The sequence below is a fragment of the Carya illinoinensis genome, chromosome 9 (assembly GCF_018687715.1).
Source record: "Carya illinoinensis cultivar Pawnee chromosome 9, C.illinoinensisPawnee_v1, whole genome shotgun sequence".
NCBI classification, from domain to species: domain Eukaryota; kingdom Viridiplantae; phylum Streptophyta; class Magnoliopsida; order Fagales; family Juglandaceae; genus Carya; species Carya illinoinensis.
In genome coordinates this window covers 38,171,455-38,186,202 of record NC_056760.1, presented here as the reverse complement: position 1 = coordinate 38,186,202, position 14,748 = coordinate 38,171,455, and the positions used below count along the sequence as shown (strand labels likewise).

The 14,748-nt window shown below is 34.9% G+C and overlaps 2 protein-coding genes across 3 annotated transcripts; both read left to right on the top strand.

The window, feature by feature from the left end:
* Nucleotides 1-2,710: 2,710 nt before the first annotated feature.
* LOC122277071 (uncharacterized mitochondrial protein AtMg00810-like) lies at nucleotides 2,711-3,151 on the top strand. Its single transcript, XM_043086958.1, has one exon. It carries the CDS (start codon nucleotides 2,711-2,713, stop codon nucleotides 3,149-3,151), a length of 441 nt encoding a protein of 146 aa, XP_042942892.1.
* A 3,029-nt stretch (nucleotides 3,152-6,180) lies between these two features.
* LOC122276244 (H/ACA ribonucleoprotein complex subunit 4) lies at nucleotides 6,181-9,350 on the top strand. 2 transcript variants are annotated; one of them, XM_043085821.1, is made up of 2 exons: nucleotides 6,181-8,139; nucleotides 8,962-9,350. In XM_043085821.1, the coding sequence occupies exon 1, from the start codon at nucleotides 6,270-6,272 to the stop codon at nucleotides 8,109-8,111; it is 1,842 nt and encodes a 613-aa protein (XP_042941755.1). In that variant the 5' UTR covers nucleotides 6,181-6,269; the 3' UTR covers nucleotides 8,112-8,139; nucleotides 8,962-9,350. The 2 variants fall into 2 exon arrangements, with proteins under 2 accessions (XP_042941755.1, XP_042941756.1); XM_043085822.1 differs by having other exon boundaries at nucleotides 8,934-9,350.
* Nucleotides 9,351-14,748: the final 5,398 nt, after the last annotated feature.

Sequence of the window (14,748 nt, the reverse complement as noted above, 5' to 3'; positions counted from 1 at the left end):
AACAATAGAATAATCATCAAGATAGAATTGGAAAATTCATATGTTTAGATAATAGATTAAAAGATTGATTGAGCCACTATTATAATCAAAATAAAAGAACAAACAAGCTAGCATTTCCAAAGTTCAATGTTCACTACAAATCATTTCCCTGATCAACAACGAATAATTAAGAATATGAATAAGAGAAAGTAAAAAAATCATACCAATTTAGGTTCCATAAGCAAAACAAATAAAAAAACTCTCAACTACCAAGAAAAAAAAAAGCCCTTAATAATAATCTTCTAAGGAATTTAGGATTTTTTATGATGAGGAACCAAAGACTGTGCAAATATTTTACCCAGTCTAAAACATTTAGGATTAACAAACTAAAATAGTAATTCATCTGCTAAGAGATAAAAATAAAGATAATGATCAAACTTACTATATAAACATAGATTTAAACACACTAGAATTAGAGATTTAGATGTATATATCTTCAGTAATGACAACTAGCTCAAGCTAAAAACAACCCATAATTGAAAAACCAAAAGAACCAAACCCAAACAAGCAAATCGATTAAAAAAAAAAAAAACTATAGGAAATCAAAACTTGCGAGCAGCAAGTAGAACACTCACCTTGATTGAGAAGGCTTAGCAGCGAGGCGATAATGTATAAAGTAGTTGGAGGATTACGAAATGTTGAAATGCTTTTGCTCTCTGCTTAAGAAATGAAAAGAAATTTACATTAATCTCTCTCTCCTCTCTCTCTCTCTCTCTCTCTCTCTCTCTCTCTCTCTCTCTCTCTCTCTCTCTCTCTCTCTCTCTCTCTCTCTCTCTCTCTCTCTCTCTCTCTCTCTCGTTGTGATGTGTTATCTATCTAATATTAATGGGTACTGCACTACAGATTCCAATGAATTTTGTAAGAGACTTTGAGCGTTTCATTTTCGAGGTTTGTACTTTATTGGTAAGAGCAATGTAAGATTTATGTATCAGGTGAGGTGAAGTGAAAAGCTAAGAGTGGGCTTACCGTTACGAGAGTAATAAGATTTTTGTTAGGGGGGCACAATTTTAGTTTTGGAAGCTTGGGGTGGCAGTTTTAATGATATAATGAAAAAGTATAATTATTTACCCTAGCTTATAACTAGTTTTGCCCTTGTGTCTCACTCTTCCTTTCCTTTCTCACATACCTACTCTTTTCTGGGTTGACCCATTTAGCACTGTAGCTTACATCATTAACCGTTTGCCCACACCGCTTCTCGAAGGTATGTCCCTCTTTGAGCTCCTTTATGGTTCCTCTCCCAATTATGAAAATTTTCATCCCTATGGTTGCCGTGTTTATCCATGTTTACATGATTACATGACTAATAAATTTTCTCCGTGCAGTATTCCATGAATCTTCATGGGTTACAGTTCCTCTTACAAAGGATTTCGTTGTCTTGATCCCACCACCTCTAGACTTTATATTACCCGCCATGCTTATGCTCAATTTGATGAGAACCACTTTCCCTCTCATCATACCTCTTAGGCTCAACCCGTCTCATCCCTTCAAATTTCAAATGTCCTAGAATCTAGTCTTACCCATATAGAGCTACCTGTGTCTTCCCCTGCACCACTTTCTCGACAAATTCCCCAATCTGGATACACCTCGTGTATTATTTGTACTGATCATATGGATGAGTCTTTGCAGGTCTCTCATTCGCATGCAGGTCCATCTTTGCCGCTTCTTGTAGAGGATCGTTCATTGGCTCCTCTCGAGCCCACTATTGAGTCACCTATCATTGCTCGACCTTCCATTGTCACTGCTCCATTGGGTTCTCATCCTATACTTACACGAGCCAAAGTTGGTATTTTCAAAACTCGTCACTCAGCACATCTTAGTTTTGTGGTTTCCTCTGGACTTCTTATTGTTCTCCTTGCATCCATTGAACCCAAAGGATTCAAATCCCCTGCTAAGAATCTTGCTTGGGTTGCTGCCATGGATGAAGAAGTTCCCACCTTGCAAAACAATCGCACTTGAATTTTGGTTCCTCGGCTCACAAACACCAACATTGTGGGTTCTAAATGGGTGTTTCGGACCAAATATCTATCTAATGGTTCCATCGAGTATTTCAAAGCCCGTCTTGTTGCCAAGGGCTACACACAGATACCTAGTCTTGACTATACTGACATTTTTAGCCCTATCATCAAGGTTACTATTGTTCGTACTGTACTTTCTCTTGCCATAGACCAACAAATGGCCCATCTGTCAACTTGATGTCAAAAATGTATTTTTCAATGGCCATCTCATTGAAGATGTTTATATAGAGTAGCCCTCGGGGTACATTGACCTTCGCTTTCCTAATCATGTTTGTCAACTGAAGAAAGCTTTTTATGGTCTCAAGCAAGCTCCTCGCGCCTGGTTTCAGCGCTTCAACTCCTTTCTCATTCAACTTGGTTTTTATTACAGTCGTGCAGACACATCACTTTTTGTCTTCCACAAGTAGAATGACATGATCTATTTCCTTCTCTATGTTGATGACATCATTTTCATAGGCAACAACTCCTCTCTTCTTGACAGCTTTACTCGTAAGCTGAATTCTGAGTTTGCCACTAAGGATCTGGGCTCTCTCAGCTACTTCCTTGGTCTTGAAGCTACATCCACTACTAATGATCTCTTTATCAGTTAGCTAAAATATGCATGAGACATTCTTGCACGAGCTCAGTTACTTGACAGCAAACAGCTCCACACTCCCATGGTTGTTTCTCAACATCTATCTACTGATGGTCCTCTGTTCTTGAACTCTACACTTTACAGGTCGCTTGTGGGTGCTCTCCAATACTTGACAATTACATGTCCTGATATTGCTCATGCTGTCAATTCAGTCAGTCAATTTCTACACTCTTCGACTGAAGCTCACTTCAAAGCTGTCAAACGCATTCCTAGCTATGTTAAGGGCACACTACACTTTGGACTTACTTTCCATCCATCTGCTATTCCTGGTACTTTAGTTGCCTACTCGGATGTAGATTCAGTAAGATGCCCTAATACTTATCACTCTACGTCGGGCTATTCCATTTATCTTGGTGACAATTTGGTCTCTTGGAGTGCCAAGAAACAATCACTATCTCTCACTCCAATTGTGAATCTGAGGACTATACATGCCCTAGCTCTCACTGCCGTTGAAATTCTCTAGCTCACACACCTCTTTCGTGATCTTAAAGTTTCCTTTCTACAATGGTCTCTTTTACTATGCGACAATAAAAGTACAATCTTCCTGAGCTCCAATCTAGTTTCTAACAAGCAAGCAAAGCATTTTGAGTTAGACTATCACTTTCTTTGTAAACTTGTTGTCCCCGACAAACTTTGCACTCAATATGTGCCCTCTCATTTGCAAGTTGCGGACATCTTCACCAAAAGTGTATCCAGACCTCTCTTTAAATTTTTTCAATCTAAGCTTCACATCTAATCCAAACTGATGCTTAGCTTGCCTGGGGGTATTGAGGATAAAGATCCCTTGCCTTAATATAAGGCTTTCCTATTATAGAATTCATTGACCCGTGATTAGTGTAGTTTAATTCTTTCTATTTATTTACTTGATTCTTTTCATTCATTTGTAATCAATATCTACATGTAATTTCCATACATAGATGTGTAAATACAACTGTATAATGCAATAGACTCACCAACGCAAGGTGTGGTGGTTTTCAAACATTCTCATCCTATAAGCTGCAACCTACACTTGAATATAGGCAAGTAATGAATGAGAGCAAACTAGGCATGCCAGCGTATAGTAGATGTTACAGTTAAACACATCAATTGATATATAATGAGAGATCGATTCTCGAGAGTTTTGCTCGACGAGAGTGAAAATTTGTTATCCCTCTACAGTAAGGTCATATGGTTGCTAATATGTGATATCTACGTGTCACACCTCCATTAGAGGGTGTTATTTGGGAAAGATCGGTTCAACTCATGATAAGTTATTCTCTTTAACAAAAGGGAAAAGTTTCAAACCAGCTAGGGTATTAAGTAGAAGTTTACACCATCCAATAGAGAAAAAAAAAAAAAAAAAACACGTAAGCTTTTCATTTTGTTTACCATGAGTATGACTGCATAATATTATCCTCTGTTCTATCTCCTTCCCCAAAATCCTCCCACAATCCTCTCTTTTTGCTTTTTTTTTTTTTTTTGGTTAGCTTTTGTTTTTTTGTCCCTCTCCAGTGCGGTCATATGGTTGCTAATATGTGATATCTAAGTGTCACACCTCCATTAGAGGGTGTTATTTGGGAAAGATCAGTTCAACTCACAATAAATTATTCTCTTTAACAAAAGGGAAAAGCTTCAAACCGGCTAGGGTGTAAAGTAGAAGCTTACACCATCCAATAGAAAAAAAACACGTAAGCTTTTCATTTTGTTTACCATGGATATGATTGTATAATATTATCCTCTATTCTGTCTCCTTCCCCAATATCCTCCCATAATCCTCTCTTTTTGTTTTTCTTTTTTCTATTGTTTTTTTTTTGGGTTACCTTTTCCTTTCACTCTCTCTCTCATCTCCAGTAATTCATCTTTGTAAAATCTTAAATTGTCAATGCTTTTCAATGAAGTCAAGCTCCATTGTTAATAAATAATTAGTTACTAGGCGATATGGGTCCCGTGAATATTAGTCAAAATGAACACTCACTTATTTTTCTTAACCCCTCTCAATTCACATCTTTTTTAATATATATGCATAAAAATGTGCTCCATGAGCATAGGTTGCAACATCTGGCAGCCATGGCTAGGCTTAATGCATGTCCCTATGATTCAGTGAAAGATGCGAGGGAGATTGATTGAAGGGTGAGCTTCCTTACTTCGGCCTGAGAAGAGCGAGAGTGATATAGGGGAGCCGAGAATCAGGGTCGAAAATAAGACATTGAGGGGCGAGAGAGAGAGAGTTGGGGGGGGGGGGGTGAAAGAAGATACAAAGGGGAGGGGAGAAACCGAAATCAGGAGAAGGAGAGAAACACTTCAACTAATTTTATTTTTTCTCTACAATCAATTTTATTTTACACTTTTTAAAATACATACGTGTTAAACTATAATTAGATGGTGTAAAATTATATTTTTCACCTAATCCGCCTCCCAAGCGCTCCCTTAAAAAACTCCAGCACTAATAGCACTAAACAGCAAACAGTCTCAGCCTTTTTCATTCTGCAACAATCTCAGACAAGCAATTATTATGCTAAGAGCATTTCCTACGATCGCTTAAAAAGGGAGGCTGCTATTCTTTCAGATTTTGAGGCCCAAAAATTAAGATGACTGGAGTATTTCTTGAAGGTGAGTGATGAGTCCAGTGTTTGGGAAGCTGCTAAAGCTCTCACCCCCATTTGACCCAAAAGATGTAATTGATATTTCTGCTTTTGCAAGTGGGCTTTATCATTTGAAAGTGGGCCTTACTATCTGAAACTGGGCTTGATTGATATGGACCATTGGTCATCTCTGAGCAGCAATTTTCTTCTTCTTCCTTTTTTATTTTTTTTTAATTAACCTATAACCCGACCCAAATTTCTCAATCGGCATTTTATCTCCCGTTTGGACATTGAGTTAAGTTAATATGAATTGAATTTTTTATAAATTATAATAAATTGAAATGGTATAATAAATTTTATAAAATTTATTTAAAATAAATTTAGATATATTTATAAAAAATAAAAAAAAGTTATAAGTTATATGTGTAAAAAAGTTTTAAATTTAGATCAGTTGAATAATTTGAAAATTTAATATTTAGATGTTAAATTTATCGTAAAATTAGATTGAATTAAATTAATTTCAATTAAGTCTAAATTGTAAATGGAAGTTACAGTTCAGCCCAGCCATCCAATATTTATTTCTATTTCTAATCCCTATACTGCTATACATCACAAAAATTATTGAATATTTTCATAAAAAATTTATTAAGTATTTTCCCGATATAAATGATATAATTTTAATTTATAATTATTAAAATTTTACAATGTGCAGAAAATATTTTTAGTTTATTTTTTATGAATAATATTATTTAAATTTTTTTACACAAAAAGTTATTTATAAATTATATTGTCATAATTTAATTTTTAAGATTTAAAATTTAAATTTTAAAATAGAATTATTGTTATATTTTTAATTCTTTAAAAATAGACCGTACCGGACCTGATAAATAGTCCCTAAAATAAATTAAAAAGCTGGTTATAAAATCCCCATTTTCTTCCAAAACCCCCACATTTCAATCGCCTACACTAAAACCCTAGTGGAGAAACCAGCCGCTCTACTCACAGTACCTCTGCCGAGCCATGTCCGAGATAGAGCTTTCTCGCTCGGAGAAGAAAAAGAAGAAGCACCGCTCCAAGGATGAGACCCCGGTCGTCATACCCGAGCCACTCTCCTCTCTGGGTTCGGAGCCCACTCAGAAGGGCTCCGACTCTGGGGACTTCATGATCAAGCCCCAGAGCTTCACTCCCTCCATTGATACCTCTCAATGGCCCATTCTTCTAAAAAACTACGACCGCCTCAACGTTCGTACCGGACACTACACTCCTCTCCCCTCCGGCTACTCCCCTCTCAAGCGTCCTCTCGAACAGTATATCAGGTACGGTATTCTAAATCTTGATAAACCCGCTAACCCATCTTCACATGAGGTAGTTGCCTGGATCAAACGGATCCTCAAGGTCGAAAAAACGGGTCACAGCGGTACCCTCGATCCCAAAGTCACTGGGAACCTGATTGTTTGCATTGATCGTGCCACTAGACTCGTCAAATCGCAACAAGGCGCTGGGAAAGAGTATGTTTGTATTGCTAGGTTGCATTCTGCAGTACCCGATGTGTCTAAGGTTGCTCGGGCACTCGAAACCCTCACTGGAGCTGTTTTCCAGAGGCCGCCTTTGATTTCTGCGGTGAAGAGGCAGCTCAGGATTAGGACTATATATGAAAGTAAGCTTCTTGAGTATGACGCTGATAAGCATTTGGTGGTTTTCTGGATTTCTTGTGAGGCGGGGACTTATGTGCGAACGATGTGTGTGCATTTGGGTCTGATTCTTGGAGTTGGAGGGCATATGCAGGAGCTGCGTAGGGTAAGGTCGGGGATTTTGGGTGAGAAGGATAACATGGTTACCATGCATGATGTGTTGGATGCACAATGGATTTACGATAATTATAGGGATGAGACCTATTTGAGGAGGGTGATTATGCCGCTCGAAGTGATTTTGACGAGTTATAAGAGGTTGGTTGTGAAGGATTCTGCTGTGAATGCTATTTGTTATGGTGCGAAGTTGATGATTCCGGGGTTGTTGAGGTTTGAGAATGATATTGAGGTTGGAGAGGAACTTGTGCTCATGACTACCAAAGGAGAAGCAATTGCATTGGGTATTGCAGAGATGACAACTGCGGTGATGGCAACTTGTGATCATGGTGTTGTCGCAAGGATTAAGAGGGTAGTGATGGATCGGGATATGTACCCAAGGAAGTGGGGGTTGGGGCCGAGGGCATCGATGAAAAAGAAACTGATAGCGGATGGGAAGTTGGATAAACATGGGAAGCCAAATGACAATACCCCTCAAGAATGGATGAGGAACCTAGTTTTACCCACTGGTGGGGATTCTGTGGTTGCAGGCCTTGCAGCTGCTACAGAACCTGCTGTAGTGAAGGAAAAGAAAGAGAAGAATAAAAGTAAGGATGATGATGATGGGGAGGGGCGTAAACGGAAGCTGGATGAAAGCACCAATACCCCTGTTCCCCTTCCTTCGAAGAAAGCTAAAGTTGCTGAAGTTACAGAGATTCAGAAGGAAGAGGGAGTGAAGGTTAAGAAGGTCAAGGAAGAAGAGGCAGAGGTTGAAGTTGAAAAGAAAGAGAAGAAGAAAAAGAAAAAGAAGGATAAAGAGGATGGCGATGCAGAGGCTTTAGGTGACGAAAAGGAGAAGAAGGAGAAGAAAAAGGATCACGGAGATAAGGTTGAGGCTGGTTCACCTGAAGCAGACAAATCTGAGAAGAAGAAAAAAAAGAAGAAGAAGAAAGAGGCCGAGGATGGTGGGGCTGCAGCGCTTACTGGCATTACTAATGGTGCTAGTGATGGTGAGGCTAGTGTGAGTGAGAAGAAGAAAAAGAAGAAAAAGAAGCATAAAGATGCCGAGGAAGAGTAGAAAGGATTATGATTTTGGTCTCTATCTGGTAGAACTCTTGAATGTAGCCCTATCTGTTTGTCATTCATCTGCAATGAGTCCTTTATAGTTTTGTGTAACTTTTTGATGCATTTCCTGTAACTGCTTTTCATCGTTTCTCTTTGCATGAATTATCCCCTCCCCCGCCCCCCAGAAAAGAACTGTTGCTATTTGCATGCAGGCTATTTTCTTTATCTCATTTAGGTTTGTTAATTTGTTATTGTTAACATTTTGTCGATTCTTTTCTAACTTTGACTATGTGCTAATAACGTTTGTGATTTTTTCTATGGAATTAAATGTAGTGGTCTGGGGATATTGGGACTTTTAGTCAATGTTGGAGTTATATGGTTTTGAAATCATCTTGTTTAAGAATGAAATAGGTTAGTAGCATCTGAAATGAAAATTAGGCTTGATTATGTGCCTCTTAACATTTATTGGCTAGCCTAGTTTCCAAGTGTTAGTCGCCGACTCGCCATCAGAATGTTAGCTTTACATAGAGCCATCCGTGCCCTTTGTGGTGTTAATAATCTTTCCCAGCCTTGAAGTCGTGAGAAGATAAACATCTCAAATCTAGTTGGAGACTTGTAGTTCTGTTTCAACTTGATTAAGTTGAGTTTACCTTTGCTGTTCTATTGGTTTCTTCTGCAAATTCATTATGCTAATGATCACAGATTTTGCTAGATAGCTTTTGTAATTTTTTTTCAATTCTTGAGTGGGTTTCAATTTTTTTTTTATCCGAGAGCATAAATATCCCTCTTTCAAGTTTCATTTTCTCTCACCACACTTCACCTCCTGTGCCTATAGCTTGACCACAGCCTTGAAATTCCTGCAGCAATGCTTCCTCTACAAAGCTAATGTAGCCCACAAATCGAAGGAGAATGGTTGGACCTTATGATGAGAAAAAGGAAAGGAGGCTAGGATGGTAGTGCTGCATCGCCCACGGGCTTTTTTACTGGTGCTGGTGAAGGTGATAATGAGGCTGAAATGAGCAAAAGAGAAGAAACAAGAATAAAAATGAAGAAGAACAGATTAATTGGTTTTGATGTTGGTTTTTAATTAGCAGAACTCTAGAACGTATATCTGCTCTTTCTCCAGCAGTGATTACTGCATAGTAGTAACCATTTCATCCATTTTTCTGGAGAACTACCTTTTGCGGTTTAGTTCCGTATGTTAATGATGTTTTCTTAATTTGATATTCTTAATTTACTATAAGTTATGGTTTTTGAGTTGTTTTCCAAGTTTCTAACATGAAGGTATGATACACTGCACTAGTATGTGTTTGATGTATAACTACAGAACCTAGTATATAGACATGGGCACATTTAATCAAATGTTCACTTTCACATGCTAATATGGTTTTAAATAGCTTGGTAGAGGGATTGAAATAGTCGATACTTTTTTGGAGGGGCAGGAATTAGTTAGTGTCTGCGTTGTAGAAAGATTAACTTTTGCATGCTCTCTGGTTGATTGTAGAAAGAGTTGTAGCCTGTGTTGTATATTTTGATGCATATTTTGATGTTCATGAAACTTCCCAAATGTAGTTGGAGATGATCGGATGAGGTTTGGATTTGATAAAATTGAGTTGCATCTACATATTTTCTCGCGATGGATCGCCAGTTTTCTTGATACCTACCGCAAGTTTGCATTATTCCTTAATTGGTTCAGCTGCAAATTGTTGGTGGACAATTGGTACTCACATTTATTAGGTATTAGTAGGTATTTATGAAATATGGGCTATTGGTACTCACATTTTATCACAGCGTGGGGCTTCTACCCCCGCCCCCCATTTTTGGGCCCTGCCCTGCCTCCGTTCCCCAACATGGCCCTGCCCTGCCCTGCCCTGCCCTGCCCTGTCGGAGCTTTTTACTTATCCAATAATAAATGGAAATAAATAAACATTTATTTTTATATCCAAGATACTTAGTTTGTGAATTTATTTTTATATTTATTTGTGGATGAAACATTTTTTCATAAAGCATAACTCATATGCAGGGACCAATATATTAAAAGAAGGCTTTTTATTTCCCTAAGCATAGAATGTCCATATCCAATAATAAATGGAAATAGATAAATATGCAATACTTTTTATAATACATTTTACAACTGTGTTTTAAAATGAAATGTATTTTTATAAAACATCTTGTAAAAGTAATATTATTTTATAAAAGTACTCTATTTTAAAACATAGTTATAAAATGTGTTGTAAAAAATGTTGCATATGTATTATTAATTATAATAAATATGAGCCAGAGACTCTTTTACACCAAAATTTGATTTAGAAAAGAAAAATTACAAATTTGAAATGATTATTGTGCCAAGATTCTCACTTAACAAGCAACATTTAGAATATTTATATTTATCTTTTTTTTAAGAAAATCTTAAAAACGGATGCAGTGTAAATAAGATCTTGACGCCATCCAATAGAAGGTCAACACATTATCTTATAATTATTTTCACTACGTGCTGAGAAGAAGTATTAGATTTTCTCTCATTTCCAAAGTGTCTCCCTCCCGGTCCCTTTTCTTCCTCTGAAGCTGCTCATTGTAAATTTTGAACACAGAATCGATTTGTGGCCAATAAGATAGGGGTGGTAAATTGTGTTTTCGAGTTAAGTTCGTATCAAGTCAAGAACATTAGATTATATAGGTTAACTCAAACTCAATCTATTTAGCTAAAGTTATCAAACTTCTAAATCCAAACCCAAACCCAACTCAGTTGGATAATAGGTTGTGTTGTGTTATCTGTTTTGAACCGTTTAATATTTAATTAAAAATATATTAACACGACACAACTTATTTAAACCTATTTGTTTCATGTAAATAGGCTAAACTACAACACAATTCATTTGACCTAATTAACATAATTTTATATAAAAATTAAAATTTACATTTATTAATAACCACAATATCTTGAAAAATATGTAGTAATATTTTTAAAATTTTAACATATAATAAGACCAATATTACAAATCATATAATAACAAATATGAGCATATAGGTCTAAAATTACATTTTCAACAATAAAAATATAAGCATATTGAGAAATACCAATATTACAACTTAACAATAAAAAATATTTAATTTTGAAATAAATTCTAAACGAAGTCAATACAAATTGACTTCGTGTTAAACAGGATGACCCATTATTAGTTTGTTTATAAATTATGTCTTAACAGATTAACTTGTTCCAACCTGAACCCATTAACATCAAAACCAAACCAGCTAATTTTATGTCGTATTCATGTTTGGTTTACCGTGTCATATATTGACACCCCTACAATAGGACCAAAGCAATGACCTTCGCATTTGGAAATGTAGAGCCCCTCGTAGATTTCAAAAAAATACTAGATTTACTCTAAGGATTTTATGAGTTTTAAGTAGACAATAAATACTAAAATTTCCTTATTTCTAAGAGTAATTTGATGTTTGGATTCTTAAAACTACTACTACTACTACTACTACTACTACTACTACTATTATTATTATTATTATTATTGGGTTGTTTATACGTGATAATTTAAGTACTGTTGATCGGAATTTTAATTTGTCTAAAATGTTATATTGAAAGATAAAGAGTTTTTTAAGTATTTGATTCAAAGAGGATAAAATTTTGAAATTTATGTGGATAAAAAGAAAATAAAAATATAAAAAATAAATAAATATTTTTCATGGAACCATGGTGTGAGGAATTGCACAATGGGATTCTAAGGAAGAGACACACAATGCATAAGGCTTCACATTTGTTCAAAGAATTACAAAACGGATTTTAAAGAGATGGACAGCTAGAACATGTAGATTCATGTGTTTGATCAGAACTTGATTTATCGGCATCTCTTTGTATAAACACACATCCTTCATTCTACAAGAATATGATCTTTTACTCCTAGAACTCAACCTTAGTTAATTGGTGGTTAATCATTTAGATATTAAGATGAGATAAAAAAATCTGTAAATAGTAATAACACGATTTGAGTTAAGATATTTTAAGAGATATTGGAAAATGAAAGAAAACAAATTGAATAAAATATTATAAAGTTAAAATATTGTTAAAATATAATTTTTACTTTGGAATTTGAAATTTTTTAGTTGCTGTTTTATATTTTGTTTAGAAGTTTAGAAAAATTGTAATGATTAAATGAAAAAGTTAAAGATTTAAAATTGAAAAGTATTTGAATTTAGCACATGTAGGAGAGGAAAAAAAAATTCATTGTCAAGCCTATTTATTTAAACACAAAATAAATTATTAATATATATGCTTGCTACACAATACTTGTAATTATTGCATAAACACCTATCCTTGATCCCACAAGAATAACATCTCTTAGGGCCTGTTTGGGATTGCGTTAGGAGTCTTAAAAAGTACTTAAATATTCTTAAAAGTTCTTTAATGAAAACATTAGGTCGTTTGAGTGTTGCATATTAAAACACTTTTAATCTCAAATAAGCTAAAAAGTAAGTTTGAGAATTTTGATACTTTTTCTTAAAAGTACTTTTCTGGATAATGCGGAATATAATTCAAATTTTAGAAAGACTGTCAATGAACGAAAATATTCATACAAGTTTACGATAATTACAACTTTCAAATTTTCTGATCATAATCTTTAAAAATTCAAATAATCGTCATTTCTACCTCAGAAAATACTTTCTGTTTCCAAATAAACGTAACATGTTTGAAAGTGTTTTAAATATATGATTACCAAACAGTAAATAACTTTTTAAGAGTAGAACTTATTACTTAAATTATAAGTTATAAGTCTTAAAGTTATAAACTATATTTCCTACCATAATCCCAAACATGCACTTACTCCTTGAACTCAAAAACACTTAATTTGATAGTTAAGGTTGAAGCAAATTCAAACAAAAAGATTTATTCTAAACCTTGCTTATTGAAGTGTAAAATACATTATTAATGTAGAATATCTATTCTATTATATAAGTTGCTAGCTAATTGCTATAGTGATTTTTTCTTATTTTTCTGTTAGTTTTTATTCTCTTTCCGTTAACTTTTTTGTTTTCTCAATAACATGTAATAGTGAATAAGATGCAAAGCAAGTTGACCTACAACCCCAAGGGTCATACTGTGCACACCATGGCCGTGTTGTTACTATCCAAATTCAAGGAGTCGTTTTGCCGTAGAGAAACTCAACAAATTCCAAAATATAGACATTTGTTTAATTTTTATCCAAATGGTGGGTTCCATGAGAGAGAGAGAGAGAGAGAGAGAGAGAGAGTTGTGGGGAGATGGAAGAGGACGAGGTGGGGAGAGTTGTGAGGATGTTGAACCCAAGGTTTTAAGTTTCATGTGATTATAAATCTACACATGGATTTTGATGATAACAAATGACTTCAAAGAATAAAAGAGTTTCAAACTCAAGTTGTTCACACAATAAAATCAAGCACATCAAAGAACCAAGCATGAGCAAGAAGGAAACAAGTTCACATTAAAGTCATAGAGTAATATTGTAAATCTCTTAAAATTCGAAATTAGAATTAATGCTCAAAATTAATATTTTATCATAAAATATTAAAATACATTTTTCACATGTGCATGAATTTTTTTGAAAATTAAATTTGAAAATTTTGAAAGATGATTGATTGTCATCTTTTGCATGTGCATGTCTTGATTAAAGGGTTGAACTTTGAAAATATTAAAGATGATTAATTGTCATCTTTCACATGTGCATGTTTTATTTGAATATTTTCAAAAGTGATTGATGCTTTTTTAGACTTGTACAAAAGGTAGATGATTTTGTTTGAAAAATTTGAAAAGTAAAGTGTGCTCATTTTGTCATATGCAAAAAGTAAAAGATTAGGTTTGAATTTTTTGAAAAGAAAAATGTGCTCATTTTGTCATATGCCAAAAGTAAAAGATTAGGTTTGATTTTTTTGAAAAAGTGAATGATGTTGTCTTTGACAATTGAAAAAGAAGAACCTTTTATTTGAATTTTTTGAAAAAGTGAATGATGTTGTCTTTGACATGTGAATCTTTTTAAATTTGAATATGAAGTCTCATATGCCTATAAATAGATCATTTGAGAGCTTCACATTCACAACACCAAGAGAATACAACATTCATTCAAAGCTTTCATTCTCTCTTCTCTAAGCATTGAGCATTAATCCTTGTTCATTTTGAGAGATATAGTTTGCGCTGTATTGTTCTTATTTCATTCATTGAGGAGTGTTTTCTGATAACCTACCCACTATCAGCTTTTGTATCAGAAAAATGGTGTGTATAACCCTTGTGCGTGTAGAAAGTATTCTACACGGGGAATAGTTGAATCACCACGTGAAAGGTGATTGCAAGTGTAGAGGGTGTTCTACACGGATCCTTTGTGACGGTATTGTTCAAAGGTGTAATATGTTTCTATCTCCACCTGAAGGAGGTTGAATAGTGAATTTGGGAATCCTCAAGGGGTAGCTTGAGGCGAGGACGTAGGCAGTGGGGCCGAACCTCGTTAACATACTGAGTTTACTTCTCTCTTACCCTTACTCTTTATATTTATTGTTATTTCATATTTTGTTTATATTTTATATTATATATTTGATTTAAATTGTTATTTTTTTTAAATACAATTCAATTCACCCCCCCTCTTGTGTTAGTCATCTGGGCAACAGGGGAG